Genomic DNA, 21294 nt, shown 5'->3' with positions numbered 1-21294 from the left:
AGCGATTTTAATGTTGAAAGGACGACGAAAACAGCAGGAGGAGAGACATACAAAAAGAGTTAGAGGCACTGAATATGATATGAAAGAGAGTGTGTTCGGAATAGTACATGATGGGATTGATGGGTTCTTCTTCTTCTCTCTTTCAACACCATCCCCAGCTTATTGTGGAGTGTTTCCAGACTGTGGAACACCTCCTGTCGCCACTCCAGATGATGGCACTCCGGTGGCTCCCTGCGTGGTCGCGGCTCCGGAGATTGCGTTCGTCTGCGATTGTTGAGCCTTCTGCTTGAGCATGGTCCAGTCGAATGTGTAGTCGTACTGAAAAAATAGTTTCGTTTAGTTTTGCAACACACTGGCAGAGCTTACTTGATGGTTAAGCGTTCTGAAGAGAATTCTGAACAATTGCCGCAAGTACATGTAGTCTGGCGATTCGTCGAAACGAAGTCCTCTCGTGTAGCTCAAATACATTGGGAACTCGGCTGGGAATCCTTTGCACAAGTGCTCAACTGATGTCGTCATTTTCTGAAAATGGTAATAAATTGAGCGGAAACATAGCTTCGAAAGCTTCGAAAATAAATAATCTCGTTTTCCGAATCCGCGCCGGCTGATAACTCGCTACAAAATCGGAACTGTGAGCAGAACACCATACCAGATGATAGAGCTCGGCGAGCTCTACAACCTCCAATAAGAATCGACCAGAATTTTAATCTGCACCCCGACGCGGGCCGAGCAAAAATCACCGGCCCGGCCCATAATACCGCTTTCGAAGCCAGTGGATTCTTACTGTAGGTTGTAGAGCTCTCCGAGTTCTATCATCTGGTATGATGTGATGCTCAAAAATCTAGTTTTGAAGCATGTTATCATCCGGTTCGTCGAGAAGTATGAAGATCTGAACAGCGTAGACTATAAGAAGAAACAAACCTTCTCGGAAATCTTCTCGTACTTCTGCTTCTTGGTGGCAGCCTTCAATCCTTGCCATGGAAGAGTTCCGCGGTTGAAGTACATCAGAACGTATCCGAGCGACTCCATATCATCTCTGAAACACAACTAGGTCAAAATCTCCGCCCTTGCGGGTTCTAGATACCTTCTCGATTGCTCGATTCCCAAGTGAGCGTTGATCGATGCGTATCTGGCGGTTCCTGTCAAGTTCTTGTCCTCTCTGTATGGAATGTGAGTTCTGGTGCGCGAATCACGATACCTGTAAAATGAAAGTTGGGAGAGTTGTGAAAAGATCAGTGATTTTACTTTTTGGCCAATCCAAAGTCGATCAAGAAGAGCTTGTTGCAGTGACGTCCGATTCCCATCAAGAAGTTGTCTGGCTTGATGTCCCGATGAATGAAGTTCTTGACGTGCACGTACTCGATACGCCCGATCATCTGATCAGCCAGCATGAGAACAGTCTGAAAATTAGCTAGATTATTTCAATTGCACTTTGTTTTCTCTTTGAAGTCCAAAAATCGATAATTCTCGCGAATTCCGAGGTCATTATTTACACAATACAAAACAAACTTCTCGCTAGATAGTTCTAAAAAGATCAGCAGCGAAACACCTGAAAGCGCGGAGGTAATGAAGCAAACATTATCGAAAGATAATGGGGCTTTCTTATGACTATGCTTAGTGGCTGTAAAACTACATGACATCAGAATAATCCAGAATCCGGATGATCTCCTGGAGGGCGGTGATGTTTATACCTTCATGGTGAATCGTCTGGAGCAGAAGTTGAAGAGATCCTCCAACGATGGGCCGAGAAGATCCATGACGAGCACGTTGTACTCTCGCTCGGTTCCATACCTGGAAATCGTTTAGTTCAGGCTAGAAGAACGGGATAATGTCTACCATCTGATGTGTGGGATTCCAACTCCTCCTTGCAGAATGCGATAGACTTTGGACTCGTAGAGCAACTGTGGGTGTCGTGCCTGAAAATTCAATGGTTTAGAGCTGCTGGACAGAGCTTGAGATCTGCAGCATGGCAGCGGCCAGCCGTGAAAGAGGCTGTGGAGCGACCCAGGAACTACTATAACCGCTATCCCGCCGTATGCTTCCCATCCCAGAAGTACACAGAGCCTTGTTCTGAAGTTTGGGTTCATCAGATCGGCTAGAAACTCACCCGGTTGCTCTCCAGCTTAATGGCCACCTCCTCGCCGTTCGTCACGTTTATCGATACATAGATATCTCCAAATGAGCCAGAACCGATCTTTCTGATCAGCTTGTATTTTGTCGCCACGATAAAGTCCTTTACCGACATAACACCTGCCATGTTGTTGACTACTGCTGCGCTGAAAATGCGGTCAATTCGTTGGATTCGTTCTCGTCACGATACCTTTAGTAGCAGCACACGAGATGAGTGCACGAGGGCACCAGGTGGTTCAAGTGTGAGGATCTAGACCTGAAAATTTGGGATATTTAGAAGGAAAAGGACAGAGCGCAATTCAGGCAATCGAAAAGAAAACGAACTGAAATCTGATACTTTAGATAGATAGATAGATTTGGCGACAAGAATCGATCGAATAGGGTAAATAACAACACCGCCGCTGGCCCCAAAAAAAACATTATAGGTTGTTTTTGGGCTGCTGCTTTGTGAGGAGACAAGAAGCACGAGTGAAACAAAAACACGTGGGGGAAAATGTTGCTAAATGGCTTGTTTTTGTACTGTTTCAGCATCTGAGGAAGGTGGAAAAAAGCATAAATAAACAATTGAGAACGAAATGGGTCAGAGATCATAAAATCGATTTCGCTAGGACAGAAATTTCTCTGGTGTAGTATTGGAGAGAGAAAGGGAGGAAGGTGCGTAAAGTAGTAAGGGAGAGATAGGAAAATTATGAATTTCAACGATAAAACTGCGATTCTTCGAAACTAGAGGCAAAAAATAGAAGGCTGCGAGGGTTTTAGCAATAAATTGAGCCGAAAATTGGAAAACGACACAGAAAAAGAGTTTTTTCGCGAAAAAAACACTGAAGATTCCACTGACAGCAACTTTCAAGCAAGGCGCTTTCTATTTCCTGTCTTTTCCTTTAGAAAACACAGAAAATTATGAAAAAACAATGCCCATTTTCTAATTTCACTACTTTTGACTTCCCATCCGCTATTCCGCGATTTTCAGATGTTCCTAGGGATATTTCCGTTGCGGCGATTAGTTCACCAGCTAGCACATCTCATTTCCTACATTTTACACCAAAAATTTTCGAAAAACGAGCGGAAATCGATGAAGAAACAGCCGGCGACGGGGTACCGATTTCGTCAGTCACACACACACACAAACCGGGAAGGCCGACCGCTTCGCACCGAGTGGCGCGTCGCGTTTGCGCGCTAGTTCAAAATCGAGACGCGTCGCTCTTCTCTGCCGTCTCTTCGCGCCAAGCGCATCTCTCGTTCCTATCTCTTTTGCTTTTCGTATCGTCTCGTTTCGGTTTTCTTTTTCCGAACACTACGTTTTTATGAGGAAAAGAAAACGAATGGGGGGCAGAAAGAGAGGGAAGAGGCCACAGTCAATTTGTTGGATTAGACTGGGTGAGGATGGAGGAGAAATAAGAAATAACACAGCGATGACACAAACACACGTGAAAAGAATTAGAAATGAGCGGGGTGATGAGCTGGAGCCGAGGAAATCGATATGGTAACAGGAAAAACGGAGAAAATGGGGAGAACGAATGACAAAAAACCGATAGAGTGAAACAATGGTAACAGGGAGAAGATGAATTCTCTCTCCGTTCTTCTTCTTCTTTTTCTTCCTCTCGACAACCTGTTTTCAAAAAAGTTACACCGAAAGTTGGTGTATTGATAAATTACAGGCATGTGATTCTCTTCTTTTTGAAGTCGTTTGGTCGGAATAAGGTACAAGAATTTTTTGTTTAAAAAAATCAAAGAAAAAACTGGAAAAACGGTGCGTGCGAAATTGAGCATTTTAGGCGAGCGAACGGCTATTCGAAAATAGCGGGGCGTTTCAAGAAACACCAAAGATGACGCGAAAGTGCACAAGTTTTTTGGGAGGTGAGATACGGTACACATGCTCCAGATATGGAGCAAATTTCAGCCAAATATCGGGAATAAGCTGAAAAAAAGCATTAAAAACTAATTTTCAGCTAGGCAGGAAAAAAGAAAAATTCCCGAAAAAAAACCCTCTAATGGGCATGACGATCTTTTGAAATCTTACAAAATGCACCTGAAATGACGCAAATTTGCACTGTATCTAGGTGATGACGTGGCAAAGCCAGAGCTCGAAATTTAGGGATTATCCTCAGTTTTCAGGTTAAAACTGAAGGATTTGGAATTTAGAAAAATTGGAAAATTCGCGACAATTCTGAAAATCAACGAAAAAATCTCTTGAAAGCACTTAAAATTACGCGAATTTGCACCGTTTCTAGGTGATGACGTGGCACAGCCGGTTTTGAGGTGGAAATTGACCGATTTCAAATCAGAAAAACCTAATATTTTGCGAGAAATTCTGAAGTTCAACTAAAAAATATCTTAAAAGCAGTAGAATTTCCCCAATTTTGCATTGTATCTAGGTGATGACGTGGCACAGCTGGAGCTCAAAATTTTGGAATTTTGATCGGTTTTTCAGGTGAAAATTGACCTATTTTTGATTTAAAAATGCTGTGAAATAAAGAAAAATTTTTAAAAATAGAGAAAATTTTGAATTTCCGGGTGAAAAAAGAAAAAAAGAGGAATTTTCACAAATTTTAACAAAGCTGTCGTGACGAGACCACTTTAAAAGTACGACAACATTTAGAAATAGCAATTTTTCGGTGAAAATTATAACTGGCGAAAAATAATTACAGCTAGCAACCAACTTGTCTGCAAAACAAAAAAGTAACAATTATAGGCTTTTGTTCAAAAATAGCGCTAAAAAATTAACAGTGTTATCAGTCAACGTTATCAATGACACATTTCGAACAAAAAACACGTGGTTTTCAGACGAAAATTGATCTGAAAACGGCTTCTTCTTCATCGAAAATTTCTCTTTTTGTGGCTGAGCAAGACGAATTAAGAAGCTTTTCATCTTCTCTCTCATACTAAACTCTCTAGAGACTAGAGAAACCATACAATCGAGGAAATAGTGTGTGAAATTAAGAGGGTGTTGCAGAGAAAGAGAGAAACATTTACTCTTTTCTCTCTTCCCCATCCACAATTTTATTCTTCGACTACATGGGGCTGTAGTACTGCTCGCTTGTTGGGAAAAATGGAGAAAAAGAAAGGAAAAAACGACCACCAAAAACAATTCTGAATCATCACCATCATCATTCAGTTTGTACGTTTTGCTTTTGGCTCAAATGCGCTCCACTGCAAATGTCATCGAAAATCTCCTGAAATTGACAATTTCTGACGACAGGTTCAGAAGAGCAGACGGAAGTGCGCTCTAGTGCACTTTGGGGTTTCTGATGACGTCGGGAAACCAAGTACTATGGGTTTCTTGGGGAAACGAAAAACAGAAAAAACGGCAGAACAAAAAAACGGTTCGATAAAATTTTGAGTGTTGGGTCGCGAAAGAACAGACCTTGTACTTTGAGGGCTATTTGGGTACAAGAGGTGCAAAAGAGAGCGATTGCTAAGTGCACTTTTGGGAACTGAAATTTAATTGTTTAAGAAGAAAAAAGTCTCGGCATCTGGTCAAAAATTTCCCAAAAACTGCTGTAGAGCGAGAAATGGGGGCCCTTAACTTTGACTAAATTTATCTCGGTTCCTGTGAATGATATCAAAGAATGATCAACTGATAAAATATATATCATGATATGAACAATATTTTATCAGTTGACCACTTTTTGATACCTCTTACAGGAACCGAGAATATTGGACTGAAAGAAATGTCTCCTTGAATGAACTGAATGAACTGTCTAATTTGTTTTTTTTTACTTCTTCTTGTTGTTCAAAATGTGTAGTTTGAATTTCACATATCGGCCAAAACAGAAGTAATTAGGGTGATCAAAAAATCATGATACCTCGAGATCTACTTTTGAAAACCGACAAAAAATATTTGGAAGATGAAAACAATTTTTCCCGTTTCATGTGAAATATATCGGAAGGTGTTCATCTGGCAAAACGTATGTCATAATTTGCAAAAACAGGGGCGGAGCCTATTTTGTACTCCGCGAAGATGTCTTGGATGTTTGACCGACGACGTATAAAACGAATATGTAAGGGTTTTTACTAAAAAATCCAAAATTCAAAAAACCCCGACGGGCTCGTGTGATAGAATGGCTCATTCCCTTTGACCCAATTTCTCTCAGTTCCTGTAAATGATATCAAAAAGTGGTAAACTAATAAAATATTTTTCATATCATAATGAACAATTTTTTAGTTGATCATTTTTACATATCTCGTACAGAAAGCGAGTAAAAATCTATTCAACATTGTGGCAAATGGACCTTTAGCTGAAAAAAGTTGTGAAAAGATTCTGAGCTTTCGTTTGTTCAAAGTCATAAGCAAGCAATTCATAAATGCTAACCTTTAATAGCAGTACCCAGAAATCATAGGTGTGCGGAATGGAACTTTTCGGAATCTTGGAATTTTTCTTTTTGTCCTGATTAACTTTGATCTAAAAGAAACATCCCTAATGTATCAGAATTTTCCGAATTCAGATTTTTGTTCTTTCTGAAAACCCGACATTCTGAAACTCGTTTGAAAACTCTGGGTGAACTAAAATAAAATTGACAAAAAAAACGAATTTATCAGGATCCTGGAATTCTGAGAAGCTGACCATGAACTGATCAAACTTCGACCTTACTTCCACTTTCGACCTAAACTTGAAGCCTGTAACAATAATCCCCCTTTACTTTGAGATAAGTTATCTCGGCTCCAATGGAAGATATTAAAAAGCGATCAACTAACAAAATATTTTCGATAGTATGATAAACATTTTATTAGTTGTTCACATTTTGATATCTCTCACAATAACCGAGATAATTTAAGTCAAAGTTGCGGGTCAGTCCAAGTATGACGATGGCCCGCTACACAGCCGTTGATGGGCATTTCCTGACCAAAACTGACCATCTTGATTTATGTTTCTTAAAAAAGCAATTTCCGTTTTTAAAGTAAAAGTCTAGATGATCCTAATTTTCTCGGTTGTCGGCTTGCAACTTCTGGACGGAAGTTGAGGGGGGTTCGGCTTTTGGAAGGATTTTGGTCAGGTTTTTGTCAGAAGCTGCCCACTGACAGCAGTGGAACGGACAATGGTCAGATTTTGCCGGAATTTGAAGGCGCTGCGTGTTAAGAGGTCGAAAGCTGGCCGGTAATTCGTCGGATCTTGGTCGGCTTCCCACAATGTCTTTGTTCTTTCGGACCGTCTGAATTCCCAATTTTGGATGAAGTCAGATTTCTTCAAATGCTTTACTAACCAGCTTCGTCTGTTTCATCTTGAAGTCTGATCCTGAAGTCATAACAATCCTTGAATTCCTGAATTTTTGAATTTTCATTCTTAAATTTCTCTCATAAAAAATTCTCATCCCAAAAAAAGCTTTTTGAACCTTCAATTTCCATTTTCAGCATCGCTCATAAATCTCTCTGATTGACGAGAGTCTACCCGATCATTCCAATTTAGATGCCACTCCATCTTCCGTTTTTTTGGCGGTGCTGCTCCATTTTCTCATCCGTCTCTCCCCTACAGCACACTATTTCTCTCCGACAATTCAACGTTAGAAAATCCTGGAGACGATTCCGTCGCCGCCGTCGTCCCATCATCATAACGACCCTTCTTTCCTTTTCGTCTTCTCCTTTTCGCTCCCATTTCCTAGGCACATTAGCTCCCCACCTCTCTCAACTTCCTTCACTATTTGGGACCTCCATTAAATATCCCTTTCGTACAGCAAATTACCCTTTTCGGACCATCTTGTAGGCGGCGCCCATAAATCTTCATTTTCGTTACTCCAGTTTTTCCGAGAGGTTCAGCCAGATTGGTTCATTCTCCGAGTTTCCGCGGAGTTTTCTGCTATTTTTTTTGTTTGCCTCACCTGAATAAACCATTAGAATCAGTTCCATCCCTTATTCCATTTTTCAGATGCCCTGTACACTGTTCCAGGAGCCAGAAGCTCCGCCAGAACCAGTTAAAGAAGAGACAATGTCCGTGTTCATCAACTCATCCATCCTTGAATTGCTCAACGAAACTGACGACAATCGTCCAGTTTTGAGAACTCTTGAGAAGCTTCTGGAGCGTGGTCCAGAGGAAGATCGTGAGTCGTCTGCTGACGAGTTGAAAGGCTTGAAAGATGTCGAGAAGTTTGTGAAGAAGTTCGGAAGACGTAATATGGAAAAGGAGCACAGTCTGGGAGTCAATATTCGAGTTAACGTGAGTATATGAAGTTTAAACGTTGAAGCACACTTGTTACGATGAGTCTAACTCGCAAGTACATATGGTGGGAACTAGTTCTTGAAAAAAGGTGTCTTTGGATGGTGGTGATGGACGGTGCATAACTCTGCTCAAAAATGAATTTTTGGTTCGAATCAATTAGTAAAATGTAGAATTCACCAGGATCTACAAAATGATATTAAATTCAACTATATAGGAATTTTCGATTTGGAAATAGAGGCTGCGAAACATGCGGACCAGCGGGATCCGTCCGGATTGCGCTGCCTCTGTTTCTTTAAGGTCCCTAGAAAGAAAAGCCAGTTTTTTGAAAAGAGTCGAGTTATATGTCATTTTGTAGCTCTTTTCAAATTCTACATTAGACTTTTTAAATCATACACAACTTCAGAAGTTGAACCGAGGTATGCGCTTTGAAAAAAAAAACGGTTCATGTTGGTGTCATCGATTTTCAGGTCAAAATCATTGTCATCACAGTGGCTGTGTTCGTTCTCTTTGGTCCAAGTATTGAACCAAAGTTGCCACTATGTGCCAAACCAGAAGATAAGGATTGTATAGGTAAAGTGCAGATGGCATTCGAGTTGGCATTGTCTGGACCAATTTTGCTTCTTATGCACTTGGTTATGTAAGTTGAAATACTAATGTTCCTTTGACCAAAATTATCCCGATCCTTGTGCCAGGTATCGGAAAGTGGTCAACTGGCAAAATGTTACTGACATTATGGCGAACATTTTGTTAGTTGACTACTTCTTCATATCTCGAGAGAGAGAGAGACGCAGAGAAGTCGGCGTGTCCCGTGTCTCTGCGTCTCTTTTAAGTCAAAATTGAAAGGAGTGTATCTGCGGGTCCTGTGGAGCCAGAGAAATAATTTTTGGACCAATTGCTATGTACTCAGGCGTCGCCGGCCACTTCTGGCCGGAGCTTGGTCAGATTACGGCAAAGACATTGTGGGAAGCCGACCAAAATCCGACGAATTACCGGCCAGCTTCCGACCTCTTAAAAGCAGGCGCCTGCAAATTCCGGCCAAAATCCGACCATTGTGCTACCAGTGGACAGCTTCTGACCAAAATCTGACCAAGATCCGTCCAAAAGAAAAGCCGAACCTCCTCAATATCCGACCAAAAGTTACAAGCCGACAGCCGAGTAGGAAAATTTATGACCTTTCGTTTGATATCATTTCAAGTATTTTATAGCTTGTCAAATAAACTTGAAATAGTTTTTTAAAATTCAGGAAAGCCAAATCGAAAAGAGTCATGGCTGAGATCAGACATCAAAGATTCATTTGGGAGGGGATCAATAACTTGAAAAACCGGATGAAAGATGACTGCGGACACAAAATCATGCTCTCCGAAATTACACGTCGTCAAATGGATGCTGTAAAAACGATGCATGACTATCTAGAGCCAATGAAACTGAAAGTTAAAGTTATGGCGAATAGATTCAATCTTACGGTAGGTAGAAAATATTCAAAATGGGTTTAGCAATTATAACATTTTCAGGAAATGTTCCTCCACCACATCTTCTTTGCGTACCTCTTCACGCGGTTGATTGTCTCTGGTAAAACGATTTTATCTGGAGTTTATATTCCATTAGAAGTCACCAACATCGTTTGCTTCTTCTATATGCTTAAGAAATCCTGGGAAACGTATTTCGTCGTTATGGACCAACTATTCGAGTACACTGGATATGACGAATGGATTGATGAGAAGCTTGACTTCTTTTTCTTTTGATGATTTTTTTTTTGAAAATATTTTCTTGGTCCCTGATTTTAAATTTCAGCGCTTTTCGATCTCTTTTGCATAGTATTGTCATTTTAAGATCAAGAATTTTGTTTTTGAAAAAAATTACATATTCGAAAATTGTAAACGGGCTCGTTAACTTTGACCCAATTTATCTCGGTTCCTATAAGAGTTATCAAAAAGTAATTAACTGGTAACCTATTGGTGATATTATGATAAACATTTTATCAGTTGATGTGTTTTTGATAGCTTTCACAGGCAACGAGATAAATTGACTCGAAGTTGAAGGCCAGGCATCACGATAAGCGACAATTTTTGGAAAGAGCATCTGAAAGATTCATTTTTCTGTAAACTACAAAATTTTTCAAATGCTCTTTATTATTTGTTTCCTAGAAATACGCTCTCACTCTCACTCTCACTCTCTATTTTCTTCATTTTTTGCGCTAAACAATTATAATGGATGCTTTCTCTCTCCCGCTATTTCCCTTTTCCGCAATTCTTTTTTTGATAGTTTTTCATTTTTCAAGCATCTTCGATTGTAAAAAACCTGTATGATAAGAGAATAAATTTTTGGATACACAACTTCTTTGAAATTTTGAAATTTTTGCATTTTTGAAGGTACAATTCCAAACGTTATCTGAATACATCGATTTTTTAAAGCGTTCACTGTGACCTAATTTATCTCGATTACTATAAGAGATATCAAAAAACGATCGACTGATAAAATATTGCTGATATTATGATCAATATTTTGTTAGTTGAACAATTTTTGATATTTTGTGCAGAAATCGAGATAAACTCGCTGAAAGTTGAGAAGTCGGCAGGCAACCAGTGCTGACTTTTTAAACTTTACTCAATTTATCTCGGTTCCGATAAGAAAAATCAAAAAGTGATCTACTAACAAAGTGTTAAAGGGGGCGTCCGCTAATTCCAAAAATTTTGAGGTTTTTATATCAATCGATCCAGAATTTTGGGTCGGGAATAAAACTCTCTTGGAGGATATCACTCCGAAAATCATTCGTTCTTAAGATATATGTCAAAAACAGGTCAAAAAAGTCAACGTAGAGGGTGCAGATTAGGGAGAATAATAGGGAGAATAACTCACGTTTTTATTCATTTCTTTGCGTGCACCCTCAAGGATTCTGCCTCTTGTCGAGCTCCCTAATCTGCATTTTCGGACTATCCTTCAAGAGAGTTTTCTTCCCGACCTAAAATTCTGGATCGATTGATATAAAAATCTCCAAATTTTTGGAATTAGCGGACGCACCCTTTAAGCATAATATCAGCAACATTTTGTCAATTGGCAACATTTTGATAGTTTCTACAGTAACCGAGATAAAACAGCTTGAAGTTGACAGGCCCTTCTATAATCTTACTAAATGTTTTCCCAACTTCCGAATATTATTTGTTCTTCAAATTTTACCCTCAATTTTCTGGGTGGTTTCCCACTTTTCAAGGCCGGAGACAGTCCACTGACGTATTTTTCACTTCTCTACCCACACTCTCAAATTTCCCTACTATTACAACTTGTCACAAATAAATTATCTTTTTGCTGTATCTATCTTTTCACAAACGTATTTCGCTTCATTGGCGGCGACAGACGGACACTTTATTATATTTTGCCTTCTTCATTTATTCTTGTTATTTATCTCTTCAACTAATCAACCTTGACTTTTACTTATTTTTCTGTTTTTCATCTTTGGGCTTTTCAGAATGAATGATTCTAACAGGAGCAGCACCATATCTCTTCACATGATTGAAGATGATACAATGATTGGCAAGGATATTTCGGAGACAAGTTCGATAGATTTTTTGAACATAGAAAAAATTGAAAAAGAAAAAGTCAAGAATTGGAGAAGTTGCGATCCGGGATTCAAATTTCTCGTTGTTGTGTTAGTTGGTTTTTTGTTTGGTAAAAAATTCGGGGGTACAATGATTCGGGGGTACAAGGGGGTACAACTAATTTAGGGGTACGAAATTGGTGATTCGGGGGTACAAAATTCGTGGGTACAAAAATTCGGGGGTACAACGATTCGGGGGTACAATCTACCAATGATTCTGGTGTACAACTTATTTCATTTAGAGGTACAACGCTTGTGATTCGGGGGTACAATTTTTTTTGAGGGAGTTTCTGAATTCCTGAATTTCAGAGCTTGAAAATCTCAGAATTCTTAGGATTTCAGAACTTTGTAATTCCAGTATTTCGGAATCTGAAAATTTCGGAACTTAAAAATCTGAGAATCTAAAAATTTCCGAATTTCAGAATCTCAGGACTTCAGAATTTCGAAATCTCAGAATTTCAGAACTTCAAAATTTCAGAATTTCAGAACTTTGTAATTCCAGAATTCGGAATCTGAGAATTTCGGAACTTCAGGATCTGAGAATCTGAAAATTTCAGAACTTTGGAATTTCAGTGTTTCGGCATCTGGGAATTTAGGACGACAGAAATTTTTCACTTCTCATTGTCACATTGTTCTTTTTGAAAATGGAGAACTGTAAAATAAGCTTGACAAGTTTTACAAACTCAGGTTTTTAATGCTTAATTTAGGATTAAAACTCAGCCGATACTTTCCTCAATGCCAATTTTTCTCAATTCTATTTCATTTCTCTTTGTTTCTCAATATTCCTTCGTTTTTACCCCAATTTTCCGTTTTTTTTTCCAATTTTTCTCAATTTTCGTGGTAATTGAAATTTTTCTCATTTCTTTTCACAATTTTCTATATCATTGATTGAAGGAAACAATCACAAATTAGCAATTTACCAACGAAATTCGAAAATCCCAAAATTAGCCCAAAATGAGCTATTTTCTCTCGAAAATTGTTCGAACAGACAATAAAACATTGCAAAAATTATAAAATTGATTTTTTTTGCTCAAATTTTCGTGGTAATTAATCGAAAAAAATTAATTTTATAATTTTTGCAATGTTTTATGGCCTGTACGAACAATTTTCGAAAAGAATTAGTTCATTTTGGGCCAATTTTTTGGATTTTTAATTTTTGTGGGTAAATAACTGAATAGTGATTGTTTTTTTTTTCATTCAATGATCTAGAAAATTATGAAAAGAAATGAGAAAAATTCCAATTACTACGAAAATTGAGAAAAAGAGAAAAATTGAGGAAAATTGGGAGGAAAAAAACGAAGGAATATTGAGTAACAGAAGGAATGAGATAGAATTGAGAAAAAAAGCGATTGAGAAAAATTGATAGAATATTTTACAGCATACTTGCAACGGGCCGGGCTGGGCTTTTTTCAGAATTATCAAGGCCCGGCCCTGCCCGTCTCTTTTCAGAAGAAAATTTTCCTGTCTTTTCAAAAAATTTTTTGGGGTCCATAGAAAAAAAGGAAAACCTTTCGGTCAAGTAAAAAATTTTTCAAAATAAGAGTGTCCATTTAAAAAAAATACTTTTTTACAAAAAATTTCGAAAAAAAAATTCAAATTTGGAGAACCCAGGCCGGGCCCTGATTTTGCAAGTATGTTTTACAGTTCTCCATTGTATTCTTTCCGGAAATTTCGAGACTAAAAAATTGAAAATAAATTTCCTGCCTTTCAGCCAATGCCCAACATTTTCTACAATTTTTTTTCATGAAGAGTGAAAAATATGATAAAAAATCAGAAGAACAATGTGACAATGAGAAGTGAAAAACTTTTGTCGTAATTTTTAGAAATTCGGAAATTGCGAAATGAGATTCTGACGTTCTGAAACTTTGAGATTTTGAAGTTCTGAAATTCAGAAATTCTCAGATTCTCAGATTCTGAAGATCCGAAATTTTCAGATTCCGAAATACTGAAATTCTGGAGTTCTGAAATTCTGAAATCCTCAGATTCTGAAGTTCCGAAATTCTCAGATTCTCAGATTTTGAAGTTTCGAAATTTTCAGATTCCGAAATACTGGAATTCCAAAGTTCTGAAATTCTAAAAATTCTGAGATTCAGAAATTCAGAAACTCCCTCAAAAAAAATTGTACCCCCGAATCACAAGCGTTGTACCCTTAAATGAAATGGGTTGTACCCCAGAATCATTGATAGTTTGTACCCCCGAATCGTTGTACCCACGAATTTTTGTACCCCCGAATCACCAATTTTGTAGTCCTAAATCAGTTGTACCCCGTTGTACCCCCGAATCATTTTACCCCCCGAATTTTTTGCCTTTTTGTTTGACTCAATTTATCTCGATTACTGTAGAAGGTATCAAAAAGTGGTCAACTGATAAAATATTGCTGATATTATGATCAACATTTTGTCAGTTGACAACTTTTTGATAACTCGCAAAATCGAGATATTTGAGCTCAAAGTTGAGTGCCCTACGATGTAACCGCTTCAAGAGAGAGAGACGCAGAGAAGTCGGCGTGTCTCGTTTCTCTGCGTCTCTTTTAGGTCGAAGTTTAAACGAGTATATCTACAAAGCCAGTAGAGCTAGATAACTGATTTTTAGACCAATCGATAGCATATCGTATGGCATTTTTGTGATACCAAAATTTTGAGACAAATTTCAAAATCTGGAAATTGCCACTTACCTATTTGTAGCTTGAAATAAAACTTGAAGTTAGGCGTAGAATTGACAATAACATTTTCCAGTTCATCTTTCTCTTCCTTGTTGGGTTCTGTCACCTGTGCTACCAATTCTACAACGACACTCTCGATGAATCCGTTTTCGAAAATTTAAATAGGACTTTCAAAATCGTTCTAAGTGGCCCATCACATGCTGCATTATTTTTTGGCCACACTCTCTACTTGTGAGTTTTTTCTATGATTTTCTTTCGAATTTTGGTGTTATTTTCAGTTTCTATTTAGTGTTTGGAACAGAAAAAGGACGCAAACGTTATGAATCGAGTGTTGACAATACCCTGAAGGTAATGCGTTCGGAAGACTGGCCTAGAGTCCAGTTAAAAGTATGTTAAAGTTTTAATTTATTATACGAGCTCACAGTGTGGTATGCGGTTACGCTCTAATGAGAACAAGAGTTTTCAAAATTTTCTCACCAACCTCAAAAGTTGCATGACCTTCTCATTAGAGCACAACCGCATATCTCCCATGTGTACACCATAAGCACTGTCAGCGTTTAGCCTATTTATCTCGGTTCCTTTAAAATATATCAAAAAGTAGTCAACTATTAAAATGTTTATTGAAATATGTTACACATTTTATCAGTTGATTAGTTTCTGATAACTTTTACGGATTTTTTTCGGTTTTCATGTCCGGCAGGTAAAAAACGTAAAAAACCACTGTCGGACACTTGAAAAAACGGCTGCCAGGCGCCGTGGCCTAGGTTTCTCACTGCGCGGGAATTCAAATCCTCGTCCCTCCTAGCAACTTTTTTTTGAAAATTTTTCGCTTTTAACGGCATTTTTCGGGGATTTCGGATTTTTTTCAAATTTTTCTGCTATACTATTGGGAAAATAGACAACTTTTCGAACATTTTAATGCAATAAAAATTTTTGTCCCCCTTTAATTTATCTCGTCTCCTGTGAAAGATCTTAAAAAGTTGTTAACTGACAAACTGTTTATCAAAAAATCAGTATTATTTTAACAGTTGGAAAACTTTTTATATCTTTTATGTGAACCAAGATGAATTGGTTCTATTTTAACAGTCGTTTTTCACATCTCACAATGAAGAACATTTCAGTGTATCCTTGGCTTCCTCATCTTCCTGGTCTACTTTTTTATTCGATTCGCCTTATCTCTGATATCAGTTTATCAATCTCTCGATTCTCTGGAAATCGCCAATGTCATCTGTTTTGGTATTCTCTTCGCAATCATATGTTATTTGTTCATCGAATGGTCGTACGAATATTGCACATACAAGAAAATACCAAGAGTGCAAGATATATAAATTTTTGTTGATATTTTAATAAATTAATATTTTTGTATTGTTAGAAAATATTTTGTAGAGCTTCCAAATGCGATTTTCCACTTATCGTAATGGTGGATCATGAAGAAAATTCCGTGTTTTAATTTTTTTTTCGGAATTTCGGAATTTCGAAATTTTCCGAACTTCGAAGTTTGAGATTCGGATATTTTTTGAAATTCGTAAAATCTAAATATTCGAGAACCAGAATCCCGAAGTTCTGAAAATTAAAATTTCATTTTTCCTGGGATTCCTATTATTCGGAATCTTGGAGTTTTGGAATTTTCTAAGATCGGAATTCGAAAAAACCCAAATTATTTGAAATCAGAATTTTCAGATTTTTTTGAGTTTCCAAGAAGTTCCCAAAATTACCGAGAATCCCATAATCTTCCTTTTTTTCCAGTGAATTTGCACTTCCTTCTTAAAAATATTCTAATCTCAAACTCATTTCATTGCCTCTCATATGCCAAAAGTCGTATGACACCGACTACTAATTTGCAAGAGAAAAAGAGCACATCCTTTTCTCCTTTCAAGGATTTTTCTCTCTGTCTGCACTCTCTCGTTGTCTAAAATTCGGAGACGACCTGCTAATACGACACCGGAAGAAGTGCTCTTCTTCTCTGCTCTCTCTTCTCGGCTGCTCCCTTTTTTCAACGTCGTCTGAATCTTTCTGTTTTCTCCTAGCCGCTCCTTTTCTGTGTATTAATTTCAAAGTTTTGATTTTGACCTGTGTATAAATAATCCGAAAGTTTAATTGTAAGGCGGATTATTTCGGATTATGAAAAATTGCAATGTGTGAAACCTTGTTGTCTTTTATTTTGTACCGATTTTTCTTTCAAATTCTCTGTCATTCCAGACACAAAAATGTCCCAAATAGACTTAAAATCAGCAAAAGCCGATTCCATCACTCATTTCATCAATGAGGAGCTACTCGGTTGTCTCTTTGAACCTACCGACAGTCGTCCCGTTTTGCGACGTCTTCAGAGGCTTCTGGAGCGTCCGAAGGAGGATCGAATGGCGTCTGCACAAGACATTGGAGGATTGAAAAAAGTGGAGAAAAAGGTGGCAGCTGATAAAATGAAATATGGAGAGCATTTGAGACGACTGGCAGTTTGTGTTTGTTATACGGTGAGTGGAATTGGGGTGAGGCAGAGAAGTCGGTGTTTCTCGTTTCTCTGCATCTTTTCTAGGTCAAAGTTAAAACGAGTGTATCTGCGGGATCAGTAGGGCTAGAGAAATGGTTTTTAGACATTCTTCAGCAAATTTTATGGTCTTTCGTTTGATGTCAAAAATTGTATATCTCTCGAAAAATAGTTTTCTGTAGTGTCGAAACTCCTTAAAAAAACACGCATTCTTATTATTCAGAAATACGCTCTAACCACTCATCTCATCCTTCTTCTATTCATCGCTTTAAACTTGGATACCATTATTTGTGAAGCTCTAGGAAGTGCCGGTGAATGCTATCGAGGAATCCTATGGGGACTCCGGTTGTGCTTTAGTGGCCCAGCATTTTATCTTTGCGTTCGGAAATTGTGAGTTAAAATATTTAATGGGAAATGTCATGAATCAATTTTCAGAAGACTGGATCCCGAGGAATATACCAAAAGAGAGGAGCAGAAGACCCCCAAGGAGAAAGACGGAAAAGATTGGGAGGACACAATGGAGCTGTCCGAGCTGACACGGCGTCAGATGGCAGTATTGGAAGTGATGTATGTGGATGTTGAGAGGAGCAAACAGAAAGTGGACATGGGTGTCAGATGGTATCATTTAACGGTGGGTTTACATTTTTGGACTATTTTGTGCTAGCTTAAGTTGAGCTTTGGGCTCATTTATCTTTCGTTGAGCTTTAGGCTCATTTATCTCGGTTCCTATAAGAGCTATCAAAAATTTGTAAACTATAAAAATGTAGATCGTGAACTTTTACGCATTTTGTTAGTTATCGAATTTCAGCTACCTTTTATAGTTTTTGAGATATGCGCCTTTAAAGAAGTCCAAGAACCTCGTTTACGCGCGTAACTTTAAAAGCTTATATCTCAAAAACCAAAAGAGGGATTAAAAACTTTTTAACTCAACAATTATGAATGTTAAAGTTTTACACATTTTGCTGAAATTTAATGTTCAGCTAGCTTTCGTAGTTTTCGAGATATGCTTTAAATTAGTGCCCCTAGATCCTTTGAAAAGTATGCCTCTAAACTTCCACTTTCAGCTGAACTGTCTCGGTCCCTGTAATAGATACCAAAAATCTGTAAACAATTAAAATGTTGGTGATATTTCGGCAAACATTTTGTCAGTTGACCCCTTTTTGATATTTTTGATAGAAACCGAGATAATATTGAGTTCAAAACTTCCTTACTATTAGCTAACATTTTTTTCATTTTAAGGACCTAATGCTCAACCTGCTATTTGTGATCTACCTAACAATTCGTCTCAACTGCTCCACAAAATCATTCATGGTAACTTTTGGATTCTTCGATTCAACCAACATCGCCTTCTTCATCTACCTCCTGTATGACGGTTACCAAGTTCTCGAAGTCTCCATGAACACATTCTGCGTCTCCACACAACTCGCATATGGACACTGGCTCAATGGAGTGCTCTCGATTTCGTTTTGATGGTTTCATTTTTATACGAATGATCTCACGGCTTCGTTTTTCATAAATGAACAAGAAAACTTAGATGTATTATTTTTTAAAAATGCATTCAGGTACAATATAATTTTTATCAGAAATTAATTTAAAACAATGAAATTAACAGAAACAAGATCTGCTATATCATTATAAACTTCAATTTTTGCAAAAATCCACTCCAATCTGGAATGGTTCGTCCATAAACCATCAGATTCTTAAATTTTGGAAAAAATCCCTTTTTCCAAAATTAAAAAAAACTATTCAAATCGCGAAGTGAGAATTGGTTGGTATGCAAAGTACAACGTCCCACATTCTATGTTAAAAAATCGTCGAATTTCGGGTTCCGAAGAGAATAATATATTTTCAACTCTTTCAAATTTGCCATTCCAATGTGCGGAATGGAGATGTTCTCTGGAAGAGTAACATGATACGATCGAACGTGTTCAACATATGGTAAAAAAGCTTTCAAAACATTTTGAGTGCTTTTTAATGTCGTGATCGATCGGTTCAGCCACCATGAATATCGATTCGTCTGAGTTTTGGAAAGTTATTCCGAAGCGATTGAATATCAAATCTTAAATTGTATATATAAAATTCGCAACGGAATCGAGCAGATATAAATCGAGCAGATATGATGAACCAACTCTCCTATACTTTTTTCTTGATTTGACCAAGTGAATGATGTATATTCATTGCTGGCAGACAATTCTTTTCCGTGCATAGCTCGACATTGACAGGAATATCATAGAGGCTCATAATCTCTTCGTCGGTTTCGCCCATTCTCCACTTTAATTTGACAAACATGTGACCAAATTTAAACCATAGACTGGACCATGCTGTTGTGATTTGAGCCTTTTCAAGTGATAAACGAAAAGATTGAACCAGTGATAATGTCTTCTTTGAAGTTAATGAATAAGAGATTCTGAAAATAAATGAGGTCAATGCAACGGATAAAAATCTTTGAAGGATATCAACTCACATTTCAAGAGGATTCATAGTTTCCAGAACCTTTGAATAAAGATCATTGGGTAGACGTCGGAAAGGGAATCTCGGATTGGTAATTTCTGGAAAAAGGCAGAAATCAATGAAACAGATTACATTTATTAGACGAGATTAGGAAGGACAACAAACAGATAAAAAAGGAAACAAGAGCACAGTAAAGCCGATAGAAGAGGGTCAATAAGGACGGGTCTCGAATGGAAAAGGCGTATGAGATGTAAAATGTTGATCAAGAGAGTAACGAGGTGTCAAAAAGGGGTATCCTGGGAAGGTCTTTCTCGATGGCAGGAGTTTCCGGAAAGACTGGAATATAAGGTTCCCAATTTTTAAAATTTGCAAAGCCTGTGTAATGACCATCGTAACGAAAACTATCGTAACCTAAAACTTTCGGTTTTTTCTCGATTATTTTTGATTTTAGACAAAGTTTGTGTTAAAAACCTTCAGAAAAGTCGGGAAGTTAAAGGTTCCTGAATCAAAAACAACTCCATTTTTCGCCTACTTTTTTGTTGGAAAATCCATAAATCCGTTGAGCCGAATTACTGATACTTGTCGTTGTGTTTCTATTTGCTTTATTTAGCTTTTTTTCTCTAAAAAGGTTTTAGAGTAGCTTCAATTAAATGATAAACAAAATGTTACGATTGTCCGAAAAAAAATTTGTTAAAGGAGGCCAGACACAAAAAAAAAAGTTTTCCTGATATTTTGCATAGAGAACCCCCATGAGGGGTTGAACTCATGACAGGCAGCTCAGGAGTACAGCGCCGCTACCGGCTGAGCTACGGGAAGGCGCCTGACGACCGATGGTCTACATAAGCGCGGCGCGATTTCGTCCCCCGAACTGCCCCGCCGAAATTTTTGCTGTCTCGCCTCCTTTAATTCGATTCGAACAAAATAATAACTATTAAAAAATTTATTCAGGTAAAATATGACTTTAAATAACAATTAATTTGAAACAGTAAAAGCAACAGAATCAGGAAAACCTACATTATCCAAAATTGCAATTCTACCGCACACCCCAAAACAATTCTTAATTGTGTAAACCGTTCCTTCTATTGTTTCCTCCTCCTGTAATCCTTTTTACAGAACGTTTCTAGACGGAATGGTTCCTTTGTTTCCATGTACCATCAAAAACTTCAATCTTGGATTGGATCCTTTCGTCCACAGTTTGAAGAAGCGATTCAAGTCGCGAAGCGAGAATCGATTTCCAAGAATTGTGCAACGTTCTGCATTCAGTGTTAGAAGATCATCAAGTTTCGGATTTTGCGGATAATATACTTCCAACTCTTTCAAATTTGCCATTCCAATGTGTTGAATGGAAAGGTTGCCTTGGAGAGGGACACGATATAATCGGAAATGTTTTACACATGGTAGAAAAGTTGTTAAAATGTTTTGAGTACTTTTAATGTCGTGCTCACTCGTTTGAGCTGTGAAACAATAAATACCGGCTTTACTGAGTTTCGGAATAATATTCCGAAGGGATTGCACATGGTATTTTATCTTTCCAATATGAAAATCAGCTTCATAAAGTTCGCATCGAAAAATCGAGCAGATATGTTTGACCCAGTCTCCTATACTTTTTCCTTGATTGGACCAAGCGAAGGGTTCGATGTGCCCCATTGCTGAATTGTCAATTTTTTGAACTGATACATCAACATCGATAGGAATCTCTTCAAGGCCTGGCATATCTTCGTCAATTTCGTCCATTTTCCAATTGAATTGGACAGTATTGTTACCAAAATCCAAATAGATCTCCGGCCAATCGTTCATTCTTATTCGAGCATTTTTAAGTGATA

At 37.9% G+C, this 21294-nt stretch overlaps 5 protein-coding genes across 5 annotated transcripts; 3 read left to right on the top strand and 2 right to left on the bottom strand.

The window, feature by feature from the left end:
* Nucleotides 1-159: 159 nt before the first annotated feature.
* Nucleotides 160-2257, bottom strand: Cbr-kin-19 (the record flags this gene model as incomplete). The annotated part of the gene is made up of 8 exons (XM_002642523.1): nucleotides 160-318; nucleotides 367-522; nucleotides 922-1036; nucleotides 1085-1198; nucleotides 1246-1400; nucleotides 1692-1791; nucleotides 1837-1916; nucleotides 2108-2257. 8 exons carry the CDS (start codon nucleotides 2255-2257, stop codon nucleotides 160-162), a joined length of 1029 nt encoding a protein of 342 aa, XP_002642569.1.
* Nucleotides 2258-7990: 5733 nt separating this feature from the next.
* CBG20207 lies at nucleotides 7991-10023 on the top strand (the record flags this gene model as incomplete). Its single annotated transcript, XM_002642524.1, has 4 exons — nucleotides 7991-8278; nucleotides 8749-8918; nucleotides 9525-9744; nucleotides 9793-10023. 4 exons carry the CDS (start codon nucleotides 7991-7993, stop codon nucleotides 10021-10023), a joined length of 909 nt encoding a protein of 302 aa, XP_002642570.1.
* A 1722-nt stretch (nucleotides 10024-11745) lies between these two features.
* CBG26022 lies at nucleotides 11746-15863 on the top strand (the record flags this gene model as incomplete). The annotated part of the gene is made up of 2 exons (XM_045244440.1): nucleotides 11746-11830; nucleotides 15856-15863. The coding sequence occupies 2 exons, from the start codon at nucleotides 11746-11748 to the stop codon at nucleotides 15861-15863; spliced, it is 93 nt and encodes a 30-aa protein (XP_045100304.1).
* Nucleotides 15864-16742: 879 nt separating this feature from the next.
* Nucleotides 16743-18490, top strand: CBG20209 (the record flags this gene model as incomplete). Its single annotated transcript, XM_002642525.1, has 4 exons — nucleotides 16743-17006; nucleotides 17244-17410; nucleotides 17456-17651; nucleotides 18260-18490. The coding sequence occupies 4 exons, from the start codon at nucleotides 16743-16745 to the stop codon at nucleotides 18488-18490; spliced, it is 858 nt and encodes a 285-aa protein (XP_002642571.1).
* A 2088-nt stretch (nucleotides 18491-20578) lies between these two features.
* CBG20210 lies at nucleotides 20579-21268 on the bottom strand (the record flags this gene model as incomplete). The annotated part of the gene is made up of 1 exon (XM_002642526.1): nucleotides 20579-21268. The coding sequence occupies one exon, from the start codon at nucleotides 21266-21268 to the stop codon at nucleotides 20579-20581; it is 690 nt and encodes a 229-aa protein (XP_002642572.1).
* Between the last annotated feature and the right edge of the window lie 26 nt (nucleotides 21269-21294).

The sequence above is a fragment of the Caenorhabditis briggsae genome (assembly GCF_000004555.2).
Source record: "Caenorhabditis briggsae complete genome, chrIII, whole genome shotgun sequence".
Lineage (NCBI taxonomy): Eukaryota > Metazoa > Nematoda > Chromadorea > Rhabditida > Rhabditidae > Caenorhabditis > Caenorhabditis briggsae.
This window is presented reverse-complemented; position numbering and strand designations above follow the sequence as displayed.